General features: G+C 44.0%; 1 protein-coding gene across 5 annotated transcripts in view; it reads left to right on the plus strand.

Moving 5' to 3' along the window:
* Nucleotides 1-14,728, plus strand: part of FAP (fibroblast activation protein alpha) — a 53,497-nt gene extending 38,769 nt beyond the window's left edge. For all 5 annotated transcript variants that reach the window (XM_083407948.1, XM_083407951.1, XM_083407947.1 and 2 more), the window contains 8 exons: nt 832-901; nt 1,661-1,855; nt 5,919-5,973; nt 9,183-9,282; nt 11,862-11,926; nt 12,740-12,812; nt 13,113-13,186; nt 14,371-14,728. In XM_083407948.1, coding sequence (XP_083264074.1) covers nt 832-901; nt 1,661-1,855; nt 5,919-5,973; nt 9,183-9,282; nt 11,862-11,926; nt 12,740-12,812; nt 13,113-13,186; nt 14,371-14,469 — 731 coding nt within the window. In that variant the 3' untranslated portion in view covers nt 14,470-14,728. The remainder of the gene's footprint in view (nt 1-831; nt 902-1,660; nt 1,856-5,918; nt 5,974-9,182; nt 9,283-11,861; nt 11,927-12,739; nt 12,813-13,112; nt 13,187-14,370) is intronic.
* The last annotated feature ends 1,366 nt before the right edge of the window (nt 14,729-16,094 follow it).

Raw genomic sequence — 16,094 nt, forward strand, 5'->3', positions numbered from 1 at the left:
AGGATGAATGCTCTTTGTCATATACTTTCCCTGCAAAGAAATCAGAACAAATGTTTAGTAATAAGTAGACATAAGGCTTGTACACACATCTGCTTGTGCCCTAACTAGAAAGCATGGGTTCAACCATTTTCTCCCTTGCCCTGCTCCTTCCTAAGAGAAAACCCGCTCTTTAGAGTTAGATTGGAACAGATGGCAATCCAGGGAAAGCCCAAATTGCTGTTTGTTCCGACTGAGCCTTAAAGAGTGGTTTTATCTAGGGGAAAGAGGAAGTGTGGAGAAGCCCATAGTCTAACCCCCACATAAGCTTTGTGCAGGCAAATCAGGGTAAAAGACACATAAGCAGGTCATCTGAAAGAGCCCCATAACTGCCCAGAAATATGGCAGTTTACCACCTTGAGCAGTGCAGGACGCCTAACGTGACTGGGATGCTGTGCACAGTCCTGATTGCCCCACAACCAGAATGATATTGTAGGAAATGGCAACCAAAACTATCAAGAGGCTAGAGCAGCTCCCTTGTGAAGAAAGGCCTTTGTAATTTAGAAAAAACAACAACTGGCAGGAAGGGGGCATGGTGGAGGTATGCAGAATGATGCCTGTTGTGGAGAAAGTGGACACAGAGACATCTTTTCTCCCTCATAGTACTAGAACTTGAGGGAAAGGTCACTCTATGAAACTTAATGCACCAGTGATTCAGGAGAGACCCCCCCCTCCAAACTACTTCTTCACAAAATGCACAATTCGTTTGCAGAATTCGCTATCACAAGATGTGCGATGGATCTTCAGCATTCGCTATTTGTAATCCCCTCTCTCCCTCTCCCTCTCTCTCTTCAGCCTTGTGGTACAAAATGGTGCTCCCTCCACGGTTTGATAAATCCAAGAAGTATCCCCTTCTCATACAGGTGTATGTAAAATTGTGTTTATTTTTCCTTGCTTGCTTCCTTTCTTTAACATAACTTTGCTTCATTTGGGTGTCCCTTATTGTCAAATACGCTCACGGCTAATGACCGTAGAGTAGTAAAATATCTTTAAGTTATAAGATCAGGCCTGGTGAACCTCAGGTCTGAGGGCCACTTTTATCTGGTCCTTGGGACTCTTCGTCCCAAGCTACATCTCTGCCCAAGGCTAAGCCCCTCACCAGCCTTGCTCTGCATCTACCTCAAGTGCTTTCGCCTGGTTGGAAGGTGTTTCTAAGTGTGATAATGCCACTTGTCTGCCAGGATAGAGAATGGGAGGGTGGGAACTTCAGTTGTTTTCCACCCCTTGACTATAGCCTCCTGTACACTCACTTTCTTCCCCTGCCCCCACCCTCTGCCATGCATCCCCCAGCAGGTTCCAGCAAGGGAATGTGACTGGGGCTGATGGGAGCTGGAGTAATCTGGAGCGCCCCGCATCCCCCAGCCCTGTGTTAGGCAACGCAACGTGACAAAACACCTTACCTAGTAACAATATATTATGTACCACAAGGTAGAAACAAAAAGGAAAGCAATGTGCCCAAGCCTTCTCAGGTGTGAACCTAAGCAATACCATTTTGCCTAGGCTCTGTATTTGTTAAAGCTTTATTTTTTTGACCACCATTTCCTTTCCCCCCTTTCTTTAATAAAAAGGGAGTGTTTCGTAGTCCATAGCGCTGAATTTGAGATTCTGTGAATTTTCGCTGCAGGTACGGAGGACCTTGCAGTCAAAGCGTGAAACATACGTTTGGGGTTAGCTGGACGACCTACCTTGCGAGCAAAGAAGAGATTGTGGTGGCTTTCGTGGATGGAAGGGGGACGGCCTTCCAAGGAGATGAAATGTTATACGCGGTCTATCGGAAACTTGGGGTTTATGAAGTTGAAGATCAGATCTCAGCTGTAAGGTAAGGGAAAGAGTGCAGTTCTGCAAACCTAAATTGCAAGCCTCTAGGAGAAAGGACTGTGTGGCTTCTGTATAGTGCTGATATAGCTCTTGTTGCTAGACAAATGTGGCATCTTAAATATTAGCTGCATACAGTCCAGCATCCTATTCTTGCAATGGCCAACTAGATACCCATGGGAAGCCCACAAACAGTATCTGAGAGCAACAACATTCTCCCCACCTGCGCTTCCTAGCAACTGATGTTCACTGGTGTACAACAGTGGAGGTAGTGCATAGGAGTTGAAAGTAGTAGATTCTCCAGGAATAAGTTCTCCATGAATTTGTCTGAATTTTCTTAATTATCATGCTAGTTCAAATTTCATTCTCTTCTGGGAACGTTACAAAGAACACCTCGAATTTAGATATACTAACAAACATCTGGGTGTGCTTTTCATGCATGAGATGCTTGGTCACTTGTTTGGGGATGAAGCAATGTTTTTGCTTGTTCCCACACTCATCATCCATTATCACCGAGCAAATAATCCCATTTTGGCAAAATGAGCATTACTTGATGAAAGAGGTTGCTTCTGGACCCAGCTTTCCCACTGAAGTGGGGCCTTGAAGCAGCTGTGACTGTTACAACAGCAGTGGTCATTCCTGGATTGGGAGAGCTTGACCAAAGTAGTTCAGGCATTGGTGACTTCAATAATGATTTCCTGCAATGCACTGTATGTGGGGCTTCTGTCGCACTTGACCCGGAAACAGCAGTTAGGGCAGAATGCTGCAGCACTGATGCTGACAGGAGTGAGACCCTATTAGCATATAACAGCTCAACTCAGAGATTTTCACTGTTTGCCGATTTGTTACTGGGCCAAGTTCAAGGTTTTACCATTGGTATATAAAGCCCTTAATGGTTTGGGACAAGTTTACTTGCAATATTCCCTAATGCCATATGCGTCCATTCGACCACTTCAGTCTGCGGAAGTGGCCCTGCTACAGGGTGCCACGTATTTCTAATTCTGCAGTTGAAACAAATCAGTCTTTTACACCTTGGAACTCCCTGCCTGTTGATATCAGGTAGGCAGCTTTTTGTTGCCCACCTAGACATGTAGTAATTGCATCTGTTTTAGCTTATTGTTGATCTTAATTGTTTATCAGTTTTTGAATGTTTTTAACTGTCTTTTATTAACCATTTAATGTTATGTCTTATTTTATTGGTGAACCTCTTTGAATTTTTAAATTTTATTTTATTTTTTACAATCCGTTGGTAAAAGGGCTTTGCAAATGATGTAGGGTAGCTTCTGAATGGCAGAGTCGGAAGTAGAACCCATGAACTCTGGTCTCCAACACCTGTGATCTATATACCTGATAACATGCCTATCTAAACAGGTTTTATCTCTTATGTCCTCTTTCTGCTTATTGACTCTTCCATTTCCTCTTCGTATCAAGAATCATGTTGCTTTAACCTCACTTTAAAAAAACACCCAGCAACAAAGATTGACACAGATGAGACGTTACACTATTTTGAGCCCCACAGCCATCACTTACTTGCTTTTCTATTGCACAGCACAAGAACACCTTGTTTTATAGTAACCATAAAACTTATGAATTGGCTTTAATTGCTCTAAAGTGTTCAGAGACAACAGAGGATGTGGCGGGTGCTCATCCAACTAGGTTAAGATAAAACCAAGCTGCTCTTCTGTTCGTTCATTCATTTAATTCGGGAAATTTATAGACAACGAAACATTAGCAGATATCGTAATGGTGTGCAACATTAAAAATACAAGAGAGAGTGGAAACATTTTCCCCCCCAAAAAAGAAAAATCTGAGACTGCCCACATCTGTTGGCAGTCTGCTGTAAAAGGTGTGTGTGTGTGTGTGTGTGTGTGTGTGTGTGTGTGGAAATGGCTCAACTTGCTGCAAAATAAAAATAAAAGGAAAAATATATCTGAAACCATGCATTCAATTGACTTCGGTTGTTTGGGCCCAGTGTGCATTCAGTGTGCTTTGCACTAGAATGGTGGCAGCTTTTCAGCTCCAAATCTGCAAGCAAACAGGTAACTGCAAAGGCCAAGAACTCCGACGGAGAACGCTGTGGCGAGAGAAATTTGCTGAGTCTCTCTACCCAGTCTGAATTGCCCACTTGCTCTGTGGGGGCTCCTCCTCAGGGAGGTTGATGAGGTTCCTGGTGTGAAAATGGCCTTGTTTGTTTTTCTTTGAAATTTGGCTTCCTCGAGTTTTTATTTTGTAATAATAATTTAAAACAGCAAGCCGCAGACTGGGGAATAGTAAACAGCTGCTTGACCTACTTGTTTCTGCCGTTCTGTCATTTCCTCTTCTTCTTTAACCACTTGCCCTCTCATAGCTTGGCTTTAGCTATTATTATTATTTAACATTTTTCATGGAACTGGCTGCTGCTTTAAGAGAATGTGTCAAATCAGCCCCCTTTGGCACCTTCCCACAACTCCATTTAGATATAGCACACTGCACCGTGGTCTTAGGAATGCAATCTGCAGTCATTTTGGTTCTCTTCAAGCTCAAAAACTACAGACGAAATCACTAGGACTCAAAAGCAATAGCAAAGGCTATTGATGAAAATAACAATACAATATCTTGCAATGTTGATACATAAAAGCACATGTGGAATAAGCTCATATTGTAGCCAAAAATAGACTGACAATACAGAATTACCCTCTGAGGCGGAATCTGGAATGAATGTATTGTAGAATTGTTGACTAGTTCTCTGGATTGTATATTGTTTTTGTTGCTTTGTCAAAACCAACTTAGAAATGAAGACATTCTTGTGGTTGGCAGCTGAAGAAAAACCCCTTAGATTATCTGATGTAAATAATCCAAGTGATTTAGCCGGCAAAACTCTCCAAAATATTGTTTATTGGTTCTCCAGAAGTTGTGATGCAAAATACTGTATTTTGCTTTAAATTGCCAGCTATCTTCCCTGTCTGAGCTTTCTTTAAGTACCTTTCAGCCTGCATTTATGTTCCTCGTTCTTTTAGCTAGAGAGCTACAAATAGGCACAATGCTTTCCCCTTGTTCATTACTGAGTTACTCAGAGGAAAAGTTTTAGTCTTGTGCAAATCAGCTGTGTAGGTTTGCTGGGAGAGACTAAGTTGCCTAAAGGCATTCATAATAGATGGGTCAGGTTTTCAACTTGGGATTCTCCTCACGGTAGCCACTGTCCTGCACTGGAAAATACCAGAGCAAAAGGGTTTCAAGCATGTCCTAAGATGGGTGGATATTTGGGGTCTGTTTATTACAAGGGTGGGCAACGTGAAGTCTTTGTCTTAATTTCATGTGTGTGGCTAGGAGGTGAAAAGAGAGGTGACAAAAAGAGAGGAAAGTGAGTGGCAGAAAGTCTTTTCATGAAGACTTTAAAAAACAATAATAATCACAAACTCATGTTGAAATAACAAGCTCTTTAGAGCTTTATAGGTCATAACTACTGATTCGAATTATTAATGGGAGAAGGCTTGATTGATTTTGAATCAGGCTTTGGATATGCTTTGATAATTTGCATGTTAAATTAGCATCATCACAGTACCTTGCTCTTCATGAAAACTGAGTCAGTATTTGAAATTGAGTACACCAAGTATTTTATAGCATAAGATTCTTGCAAGCATATGCGACAAGAGGAGTAGATCAGTTCTAAGATAACCAGGGTTCCTCATCACATCCAAACATAGCGAGCCACAGTTTGATTCTGGCTTGTATGAATTCAAGATGCAACGGGGGAATTCTGGTTAGTTTAAATTAAAACCAGAAGCTTTCAATCTCCTCCTCCTGTAGCACAGCAGAAGAAGACAGGGAAGAGTACTGAGCCTCCCCATAATGCCCTAAACTATTGCTTCATGTTACTATCCAAAGTGTCCCATTGTGTGCAGCACTGCTAGTTTCAAACCCCAGTTTAAATCATAGAGCGTATGAACTCATTAGAGCAATAACCATAATTTTCTGCTGCATAACAACAACCACAAATCTTAATGGAACCCCAAAATATTCAAAAACAAAAGCTATTTTATCACCTTTGTTTTTTGAACTAACGAAACATTTTTTCCCCTTTTGAACAGAAAGTTTATAGACATGGGATTTATTGACGAAAAAAGGATAGCCATATGGGGATGGGTATGTATACTTTGTTTAACCTTCTTCTGCTTACAGCTCCTTTTGTAAATGCCTTGGTGAAGCACATGGAGGTTTCTTATGCATGGGCCCCCCTTTGTTCATTCTTCTCCATGGGACAGCTAGACTGTTGCATGTCTGTAATATATTCTAGATTTAATCACCACCCCAGCTGCGTCAACACTCTCCTTCCTCTGGGCATGATTCTTTATGAGATTCTGAGATAATGCTGAACCATAGTTTAGCATTATGAGAATGAGCATAGATGAGGTTTGTGATCACATGCTTTCCCTTCCTCCTCTGGTGTGGCTGACAGCTTTGAAAGCTTTTTGCTTCCATTTTAGACATCATGATGGCCAAACCTGGGCAAACTGTAATCTAATTGTGCTTCATGCATCTAAACCAGGGGTCAGCAACCCGCGGCTCCGGAGCCGCATGTGGCTCTTTTACACCTTTGCCGCGGCTCCGGGGCGGATACTAGCGAGGGGAGGAGGCGCATTGTGTGCCCCGACACTCCCCACTGTTTTAAATGTCGCAATGGTTTTGCGGCTCCCAGTTGTTTTTTCTTCGGTCCAAGTGGCTCTTTTTGTCTTAAAGGTTGCAGACCCCTGATCTAAACATATCATCTCTTAAGCACAAGGACTTCTGCTTGAGCAGTGGAACTTCATCTCTCTCTCCCTCTCCCCCTGCACATCTGTTCCAGAGGGTTGGAGGGGAAACCCAAACAGAATGGGTCCGAGTGGTTTTCTGTTTCCCTGCCACTTTCCCTGAGAAAACCTACTCTTTAGCTCTGAATCGGAACAAACGTCAATCTGCAGAGAACCCGATTGTCACTTGCTCTGATTCAGCAGTAAAGATTGGGTTTTGCAGGGGGAAAGTGGTGGAACAAGCACAAGTCTGGATGAGCCTATTATGATTTAATGGCAGTTTGTTAAACCTAGGATGAACAATTCCCCATCAGGATCCAGTACAGAGCCTGAAGACTTAAGTCAGTTGCTAGCCAACAATTAATTTCAAGTCTCCGATGATTTCCATTTTGTTAACGTTACTTAGTCTCTGATTATCTCCCAAGAAGTGTTACGGTCTCACTCTCTTCAGCTGTGCTCTTTCGCCAGGAAAAATTATCTTAGGTCTGTCACTGCTTGTTTTTCCTGTTTTTCTTCCTTGGCCTGGATTCCCATAAGAGCAGCTTGCCCAGAAGCACAATACAGGACAGAGTAAACTTGTTGGTATTGGATATGTTGGAGGTCAAACTATTTTATTTTATTGTTTTGATGCCGAGTGCTTATATTAACAAACTTTGATTTATTTTATTTATTGGGCTGGTGGCCAACGTTGACATAGCTATAGGCGTCCTCTTCTAGCAGGGTGTGATTGAATGATGCTATGGATAAGGTATTCTGAAGTTGGGCTTAGTATCTGGGAAATAGTGGGTGGGAAATAGTGGGTGGGTGTACATGCTGAGCTTGCTAAGCTCACCCAGTCCTGAGAAAACCCAAGGGCAAGTAGCATAAAAAACATAGGAAGAACATGTTTCTTTCCCCCGGGAAAGTTCATAAAATACAGTGGTACCTTCGGTTACATACGCTTCAGGTTACAGACGCTTCAGGTTACAGGCTCCGCTAACCCAGAAATAGTACCCCAGGTTAAGAACTTTGCTTCAGGATGAGAACAGAAATTGTGCTCCGGTGGTGCAGCGGCAGCGGGAGGCCCCATTAGCTAAAATGGTTCTTCAGGTTAAGAACAGACCTCCAGAACGAATTAAGTTCTTAACCCGAGGTACCACTATAATTTGTCTTTTATGACTGACATTGCCATTTGTGTGTCAAAGCTTCTCTCTCTGCCCATCTCCCCTCCATTTTGCTCTCTTGTTTCTTGGCATTTTAGTTTTTTGGCCCATGGGAAGGAATTGTCTTTTAAGTTTTAATTCTTTAGAGCACGTTGATTATCTTTGGGCACTTCAAAAACCGTGGAACATCCTCTAAGGCAAGTTCTGCTCAGTGGATATTCCCATCAGCTGGTGGTGCTGTGGTCTAAACCACTGAGCCTCTTGGGCTCGCCACTCAGAAGGTCAGAGGTTCAAATCCCCATGACGGGGTGAGGTCCCGTTGCTCGGTCCCAGTTCCTGCCAACCTAGCAATTCAAAAGCACACCAGTGCAAGTAGATAAATAGGTACCGCTGTGACATGAAGGTAAGCAGCATTTCCGTGCGCTCTGGCTCACAGTGTTCCATTGCTCCAGAAGCGGTTTAGTCATACTGGCCACATGACCTGGAACAAACACCGGCTCCCTCAGCCTGAAAGTGAGATGAGCGCTGCAACCCCATAGTCGCCTTTGGCGGGGCTTAACCGTCCAGGGGTCCATTACCTTTTTTACCTTTTACCCATCAGCTGAAGGATGGAAGGGAGAAGTGATGCTTACAGATTTCCCCCTTCAGTCCCTTGTGCCCTGCAAAAATAATAATAATAATAATAATTCTTACTGGCCTCCATGGTCCCCTTCTTGCTCTTTCCAGATGCTAAGCCCTCTGTCTCTCTGAGTCAATTGGTCCAGCTGTGAACTCATCCTCACCCACTAGTCCCCAGTTATTTGGATATTTTGCCAGGAGGCAGCAGACGTGGGTGACAGCCACCATTCCACCCTAGATGGCAGGCAACTAAGCATTTCAGCATTGTGGGTGTGATCAGAAGCAAGGGATTATGTAACTGTGTGGGATGATCAGAGCCTGCTTCATGATGTGTCTTGAATACAGGGCACGAAGGCACTGCACTCTGATGCTCCAAGTCTTTATTTAGCTGCTACACACCAGAGTTCTGTCAGTAGCTCTGTGATTTATTTCCTTTGAGAAGGCACTTGATGAAGATCCATGTGGAATGTCAGTGGGCTGCTCCCTTGTAGCTCCCGCTTGTCCATCCCATTCCTGTGCATGTTTACTCAGGAGTAAGTTCAGTAGGGCTTGCTTCCAAGTGACTGTGCATAGGATTGCAATGTGAAAGCTACTGCATAAATGGAAAGAAACTGCACAAGCCATTTGCTTGCCCCTGTGCCTGGTAGAGAATTACTCAGACTTATGCTGGAGAATCCTTGGCTTATGTTGCTGCCTCTGCTGCCAAAGCAAATATTCCCTTTGGCTTTCGTGCTTTACCACTTGGATTCTTAGAGAGCTAATACTTCATTTCAAGGTTACTAACTTCCATCCCGTTTCTTCCTAGTCTTACGGTGGCTACGTTGCCTCGCTGGCACTTGGGTCTGGCACTGGAGTGTTTCAGTGTGGGATGGCAGTGGCTCCTGTCTCCAGCTGGGAGTATTATGGTATGGAAACAACTTGTCAACATCACACCTTGGAAGCAGGGCATAGACAATGAATTGTTTTAGCAATGATGTCACTGTGAGGTGCTCTGCCGCTTGCGAAATTTACAAGAACTGCTGGCCTCAGCTAGGAACAAATTCTTCAAAATACACAGACACACACACACCAAGCATGGTTCTCTTTGGCTAAGGTTGCCTTTTGGGGTTACACACACACACACACACACCAATCCCCAAGGCCGGTTTGCGCAGTTCCTGGTTATTACAGCAGTGAATATTGGGGAAATATGAGAAACCGAGGTGGCAGTCAAGGAATGTGTTTCATTTGGAATAATATTGTTACAAAAATTGTGTGCCACCCTCACCCTGCTGAGTGATAGCAAGGGTCCATGTTTTCCTAAGACTGCAACCCAAACCCCACTTACCTGGGGGGAAGTAAGCCCCACCAAATTCAACAAGGCTAGCTTCTTCTGAGTAGACATGGTTAGGATTGCACTCTAAAAGGATGGAAAGTAGGGGAAAGTGGGTGCAAGGAGGCTCTGTCAAAGTACAGCAGAGACCATCCTTCACTCACAGCCAAGTGTGTAATTCTTGGGACCAGATTCAAAGGTTTCCTCCCTCTCCAGCAGCATCTTAGATGTGCAGTGATCCACATATAGGAACCCATTTCCACATATAGCAAGACTGAATTTATAAATAAAAGTTTCTTTGGCGTAAAGAAACCAACTTGCAATTTATGCATTTTGCGGAGGATTGTATTAAAATCACTCACCATAGCCTTCCTGAGTTCTGAATACGAGACACGGTTTAAGAAGCAGTTAGCTTAATAAATTTTCCTTCCCTTTGCAAAAAAATATTTGCACAGACTGGATTACGTGGTTGTCTGTGGCCCTTTTACAAGGAAAAAAAAGAGTTTGTTTTGGTGGATGTTCATAGCCTTAAGATACCGCCAGCCTAACATTTATAACTACGGCTCCACCAGTCCCCTCCCACGACTGGCCCCGACTACTGCTGATTCTTTCCCCATATTGCAAAGCAGCTATTCCCAGAAGTAAAGCAAAAACACTCCCTCTGCAAATTCCTTAGGGCCTGGTGCCGCCAAAGTTAAGCACTGTTAAGTTCTTTTGATGCTAAAGGCAGAGATAAGCACATGTGCTCAATTCCTTTCCTAGTGAGATCAGTGGGATTTTCAGAATGTAAACTTCGGCTGAATCATGCTTTTAATGTGGACCAGGACTGCACAACATGCAACTATGCTGGGAGTCATGTATTGTGCTTTGCCCTGCATTTTTGCAGCCCCAGACAGCTCATTATTGAGTCCTCAGAAGGCTACTGTACATGAATTGCGGGCCATTTTATACACTAATAACAAAACTGTGGAAACTTTTAGGAAAAGTTGTACTGTATTTCTAAGATTTGATGGCTCTTAACAGTGTTTTTAAGACTAAAATTATATATCATTAGAAAGATACAGTCATACCTCATGTTACGTTTGCTTCAGGTTGAGCGTTTTCAGGTTGCGTCCCATGGTGACCCGGAAGTACCAGAAAGGGTTACTTCCGGGTTTCGCCACTCGCGCATGCGCAGAGATGCAAAATGGCGTCACATGCATGCGCAGAAGCAGCAAATCGCAACCCTAGCAGACACGGGTTGTGTTCTGCTCATGTTACAAACCGAATGGATCCAGTTTGCAACTAGAGGTACGACTGTACTTTCATGCAGAATATAATGCAACAAACTATGTTGAATTATTTTTATTCTGAAGACAGGATATCCATATTTGGTAGTGATGGAATAAGGTGCATAAGAAGAAGAACTGGAGAAGGTTTGCTGCCTAAATGCAATGCAGCTGCCATCTAGTCTGGGACTGATTGACAGCAAAAGGCATGGGGAGAATTTGTGTGATTAATGGTACTCTAAATGGCGAGACGTTATGAAATACCCTTTATCTTTTATTTTTGGGGTGTATGCCTTCTTTTATTTTGCTATAACCTTTGATAATATAAAGGTGATTCAACAAACTTTGTTGCATTATATTCTGCACTGGATTGTCTTTCTAATGATATATGACTTTATGGTATTATTCCCAGAAAGACTGATGTTATGAGCCACCAAAGCTCAGAAATACAGATTTTCCAAAAGCTTTCTATGTTTTGGCCACTAATGTATGTCTGGTGACCTGTGTCCAGTGGTTCACGAGTTACAGCAGGGCAAACGTCAGGTTTTAACATTCTTTGTGGGAAATTAAGAGCAATATCTTTGAACATCTGAATGCAAGGAGTAAACCTTGCTGACATTTGCTATTCAAGAAGAACATCAGATGAGCCTGCTGGATCTTGCCAATGGCCCATCTAGTCCAGAAACCTGTTCTCACAGTGGCTGACCAGAGGCCTATGGGAAGCCTGCAAGCTGAACAACACTCTTCCCTTCTGTGGTTTCCAGCAGCTGGTATTCAGAGGAGCACAGCTTCCATCCATGGAGGCAGGCCATCTTCTCTCTCTAATGGCTACTAGCCATTGACCTTCTTGCATATGGACTTTTGCGTGTATATCCTGTCATCAACATGCTATTGTATTTTGCAGCATCCATCTACACAGAGCGATTTATGGGCCTCCCAACCAAAGAAGACAATCTGGAGCACTACAGAGTAAGAACAACGAAACATTTTCCTCTCTTTCTTCTTCTCCTTTTACCAGTTAACCTCAACTTCCTTCCCTGCCTTTCTTTCCTTGGCTTTGTGGTACGTGTGCCACTTCTACCATCCACTGCTTCCATGATACTTGAGTGTAGATTCGGAGAAGTTGGTAGCAGAAGAGAAAGGAGGGAAAGGGGTTGAAAATCGTTTGATGAGAATGGTTTGTTACATTGTGCACTGTTGTCTACTCAAGGTCAGAGTCTGGACCTACTAATTAGAAGTTGGCCTCTTAGCTTCTTAATTTCTCTCCCTCTCTCTCTCTCTCCACTGGACTCAGCTACATTAGTAAAGGAAAAACATTCTAAATGTGTTATAACATTGTGACACCAGGTGACACTGTAGAGTTCCATATTTCGCTAACGTGATTTCCCCTTATGAGGTTGACAACACGTTTTCCTGAAATGGTGTTTTTTTATGTGTCTAGATCCAGCCACTTTCTTTAAACTCCTTTTCTATTTTTTCTCTCTTTATCTTCAAATTGTAACACACCAACATGCAATCTCTGGGAAATTAAAAAGGCAAGAGAAAAAAGCAGCACATCACAATTGCTACATCAGGTAGAAGAATCATTAAGTGAGCCACCAAGACCCTCAGCAATGTTCAAGCTTTCCATGGGGAAGAAAGCTCGGCAGCCACCTGCCTAGTAGGGAATCTATGGGGCCAAGCCGTTCTTACTGCTGATGGTCGCTACCATCATAAAAGGGTTTTATGTTTGGCAACCACTGAGTTGTTCATTTCTGTCTCTCCCCGCCCTCCACTTTGCAGAATTCAACAGTGATGGCAAAAGCAGAGAACTTCCGTGATGTGGAGTACCTTCTCATCCATGGAACAGCAGATGGTGAGGTTTATGAAAAGCTAGTACAGATATCGGGAAATCACTTTGGTTAGGAAACTCTAAGCTTTCTTCTGTGCCCACGATTAGGGTCAGTACTTGCAAGACATTTTATGTTTTTCTTCCCAGCACATGAAACAAAGCTGACTCATTGTTGATCATGATTCTATGTCTGCTGTAGAGTTTAATAACTCATGGCATGTCTAATGCAGCACAATTGTGTGCTTTCTGGTATTTTACCAGGTGTGTTTGGGGTTTTTTTTTAACCAGTCGTTTTCATTTTCTCGTTTCCCTTTCTCGTTTCAGATAATGTACATTTTCAGAACTCAGCACAGATCTCCAAAGCCTTAGTCAATGCACAAGTGGATTTCCAGGCAATGGTAGATATTATCAAACAATTTAATTATAATGTTGCACTGTTTGATTCCAAGATTAGGTTTATCAGAGCCTGGATGTAGTTCAGCAGGAGAGCACATGCTTTGCAGGAACTTCCAAGCTGAGTTTCCAGTTAAAGAATCTCGGGCATTTTTTTTTAAAAAAAAATGTATTGAAAACATTAAATAGGTTAGAACTCTGAAATCCCTCGAATTGTTTTTCACATTAAAATGTCGTTAAAAAAACACAAAACAACCAAAGAGAGAGAGAGAATGAACTGCTTCTCCCGAAGCACCACAAAATACCTGAAAGTCACCTTTCCCTGATCTCTGATAGATATGAATGGTTCTACCCACTCTGTAGGGATGCGGGTGGCGCTGTGGGTAAAACCTCAGCGCCTAGGACTTGCCGATCGTCAGGTCGGCGGTTCGAATCCCCGCGGCGGGGTGCGCTCCCGTTGCTCGGTCCCAGCGCCTGCCAACCTAGCAGTTCGAAAGCACCCCCGGGTGCAAGTAGATAAATAGGGACCGCTTACTAGCGGGAAGGTAAACGGCGTTTCCGTGTGCTGCGCTGGCTCGCCAGATGCAGCTTGTCACGCTGGCCATGTGACCCGGAAGTGTCTTCAGACAGCGCTGACCCCAGGCCTCTTAAGCGAGATGGGCGCGCAACCCCAGAGTCGGACACGACTGGCCCATACGGGCAGGGGTACCTTTACCTTTACCTTACCCACTCTGTACATGCTCAGAGGTGCACTATTCAATATTACTTTTGTGCTCCAAGAATAAAGATGTGTGACTGAAAACAAGTTATATAGCTAATGCTTAGTTAGCTGTAAAAGCTGGGAGACAGTTGGATCCCTGATGGATCTTTGGGACTGCAGCCCTGGCCATTTCCTTGCATGCAAGTTTAAGCAGATGGGAAGAGGAAAACCACAGTTATTTATTGTGTCCCCTGGGCAGGAGGGCTAGGTTTACTTCTTTGGTTCCTGAAACAGCGGACCTTCCCTGTGCCTCATCACAGGTTGAGACTGCCTTTGAAACTCTTTTCAAAAGTGTGATTTGCCGTGTAGCATTTGGGGGCAGCAGGGAGGGGAGGGTTGCTCTTCACAGAACTAGTTTCCACTGGCGCTTTAGATCCTGGTACTGTAATTAATTATGGGGTTACAATGTGTGTTTCTCTTCCTCTTCAGTGGTATGCGGACCAGGACCATGGGATTCCAGGCCTTTCTCTTAAGCACCTCTACACCCACATGACCCATTTCCTCAAGCAGTGTTTTTCCCTGGCTTAAGGAGAGTCCCTCCTCTCCATGGGCCTGTACAGCAAGGAGAACGACGCGTGCTTTGCTAGAAAGCAACACGAGCTGCACAGATTAAGCATATTCTGGAAGCAGGATAAGAAAGTGAGAATTAAAGAAGGCTTGGTATGGACAGTCTCTTGTGGACACATGTGCATTAGCAAATAATATTACAGTTTGCGTCCAGGTACACGTATTTGTTAGGAAACAAATGAACAATAAAATAAAAATAAAAACAAGTGTTTTGAAGGCTGCACATTTTGCTTCGTTTCCTCCTTCAGTCCTCAGGGGTCAGATACATGGATCCATCGTGGAGTAGGGAACAGGGTGCCAACTTGAATAAAATATTGGGGCACGCAAGCCTACACAATCGATCACATGATGCAGTGCATGCACACTATTTGAATGGCAATGCCCATCAACTTTGGGGGTGCAGCCCCATCAAATATGTTATTGGAGGGGCTGATGCCTTCTCGGTCCCTATGGTAAGGGAGTATTTCTGAAAGGGACATAGCTCTGTGATAGAGCATCTCAAATTCAATCTCTAGGAGCTCCAGGTGAAATATGGTCTGTCTCAAATCCTGGAGAGCTGCGGCCAGTCAATATTGGCAATTGGACCAATGGACTTACTCGGTTTAAGGCAGCTTGCTTTGTTCCTACAGGTAAAGGTAGCCTAGACTGTGTTCACACTTGTTTCCTGTGCACTCACTGCCTTCCTGGTGCTTGGTTTTTTAATATATGCTCACATGACGTTATCCGAAATGCATATGCATCCTGTCCTTTGTTGTGAAATACTACTGTTGGATGCGTTGTTTCTCAAACCACAAATTGATGGGAGTCCTTAAGCCGTTCCTAATTCACCTCCAGCCAATGAGACGAACACTGTAAAAACATTCCTGCCATTCAATGCCCTCCGGTGTATGCACAAACGGAAACGAATCTGCTGCTAATTAATCTGTGCTGGTGTGAATAGCTCTGGGGGAAGCACTGTGAAATGTCCCGGCAGGAACACATTACTGCTCTCTAGCCCACCTTATGATGCCAGGGGGAGGGACTGTCAAATCCAAAGCCTTACTGGGCTCACTTATGGCAGATGATGGTGTTGTTTGTGATTCAAGGACCCGCCACCCACTTGAGGATCAGAAAGACACATGGACATGGTATATTAGGTTAATGGGCTAAAAAAGGCCACAACTTTATTGTTTACAGCATGTGAGAGGTATTGGCTTAGGCACTGGATTAACCACAGTGAGTGACTCCAGCCCCTCAGGGAGGGGTGAGTCTATCAAGGGTTAATGGCCGGGAAGCACTGCCGCAGCCACATTTGAGCGGCAAAACCCCGCCCCCAAGCCTCCACCTGGCACGGCAACTGGGATGGCTGGGCAGGGGCCCAAACGCCCCCTGCCAACGCGGGAAACAGCTCCCACTCACAACTCCTCCCCTCTGCAAGGAGGAGAGGCTTTCTCTGGTCCTCTCCTTTTCATGTAGGGAGGACACTGTGTCCCACCTCCCAGCTTTCCCCTCTCCACAGTCCCAAAGCAGCTCCAACCAGCTCCACGGCTGATGTCTTCCCTTCCTGTTTTCTGAGGATGTGTCTGGGGAGTTTGAGGCCTTTGGAT

This window comes from Podarcis tiliguerta, assembly GCF_965153285.1.
Source record: "Podarcis tiliguerta genome assembly, chromosome: 1".
Classification (NCBI taxonomy): Eukaryota; Metazoa; Chordata; class Lepidosauria; order Squamata; family Lacertidae; genus Podarcis; species Podarcis tiliguerta.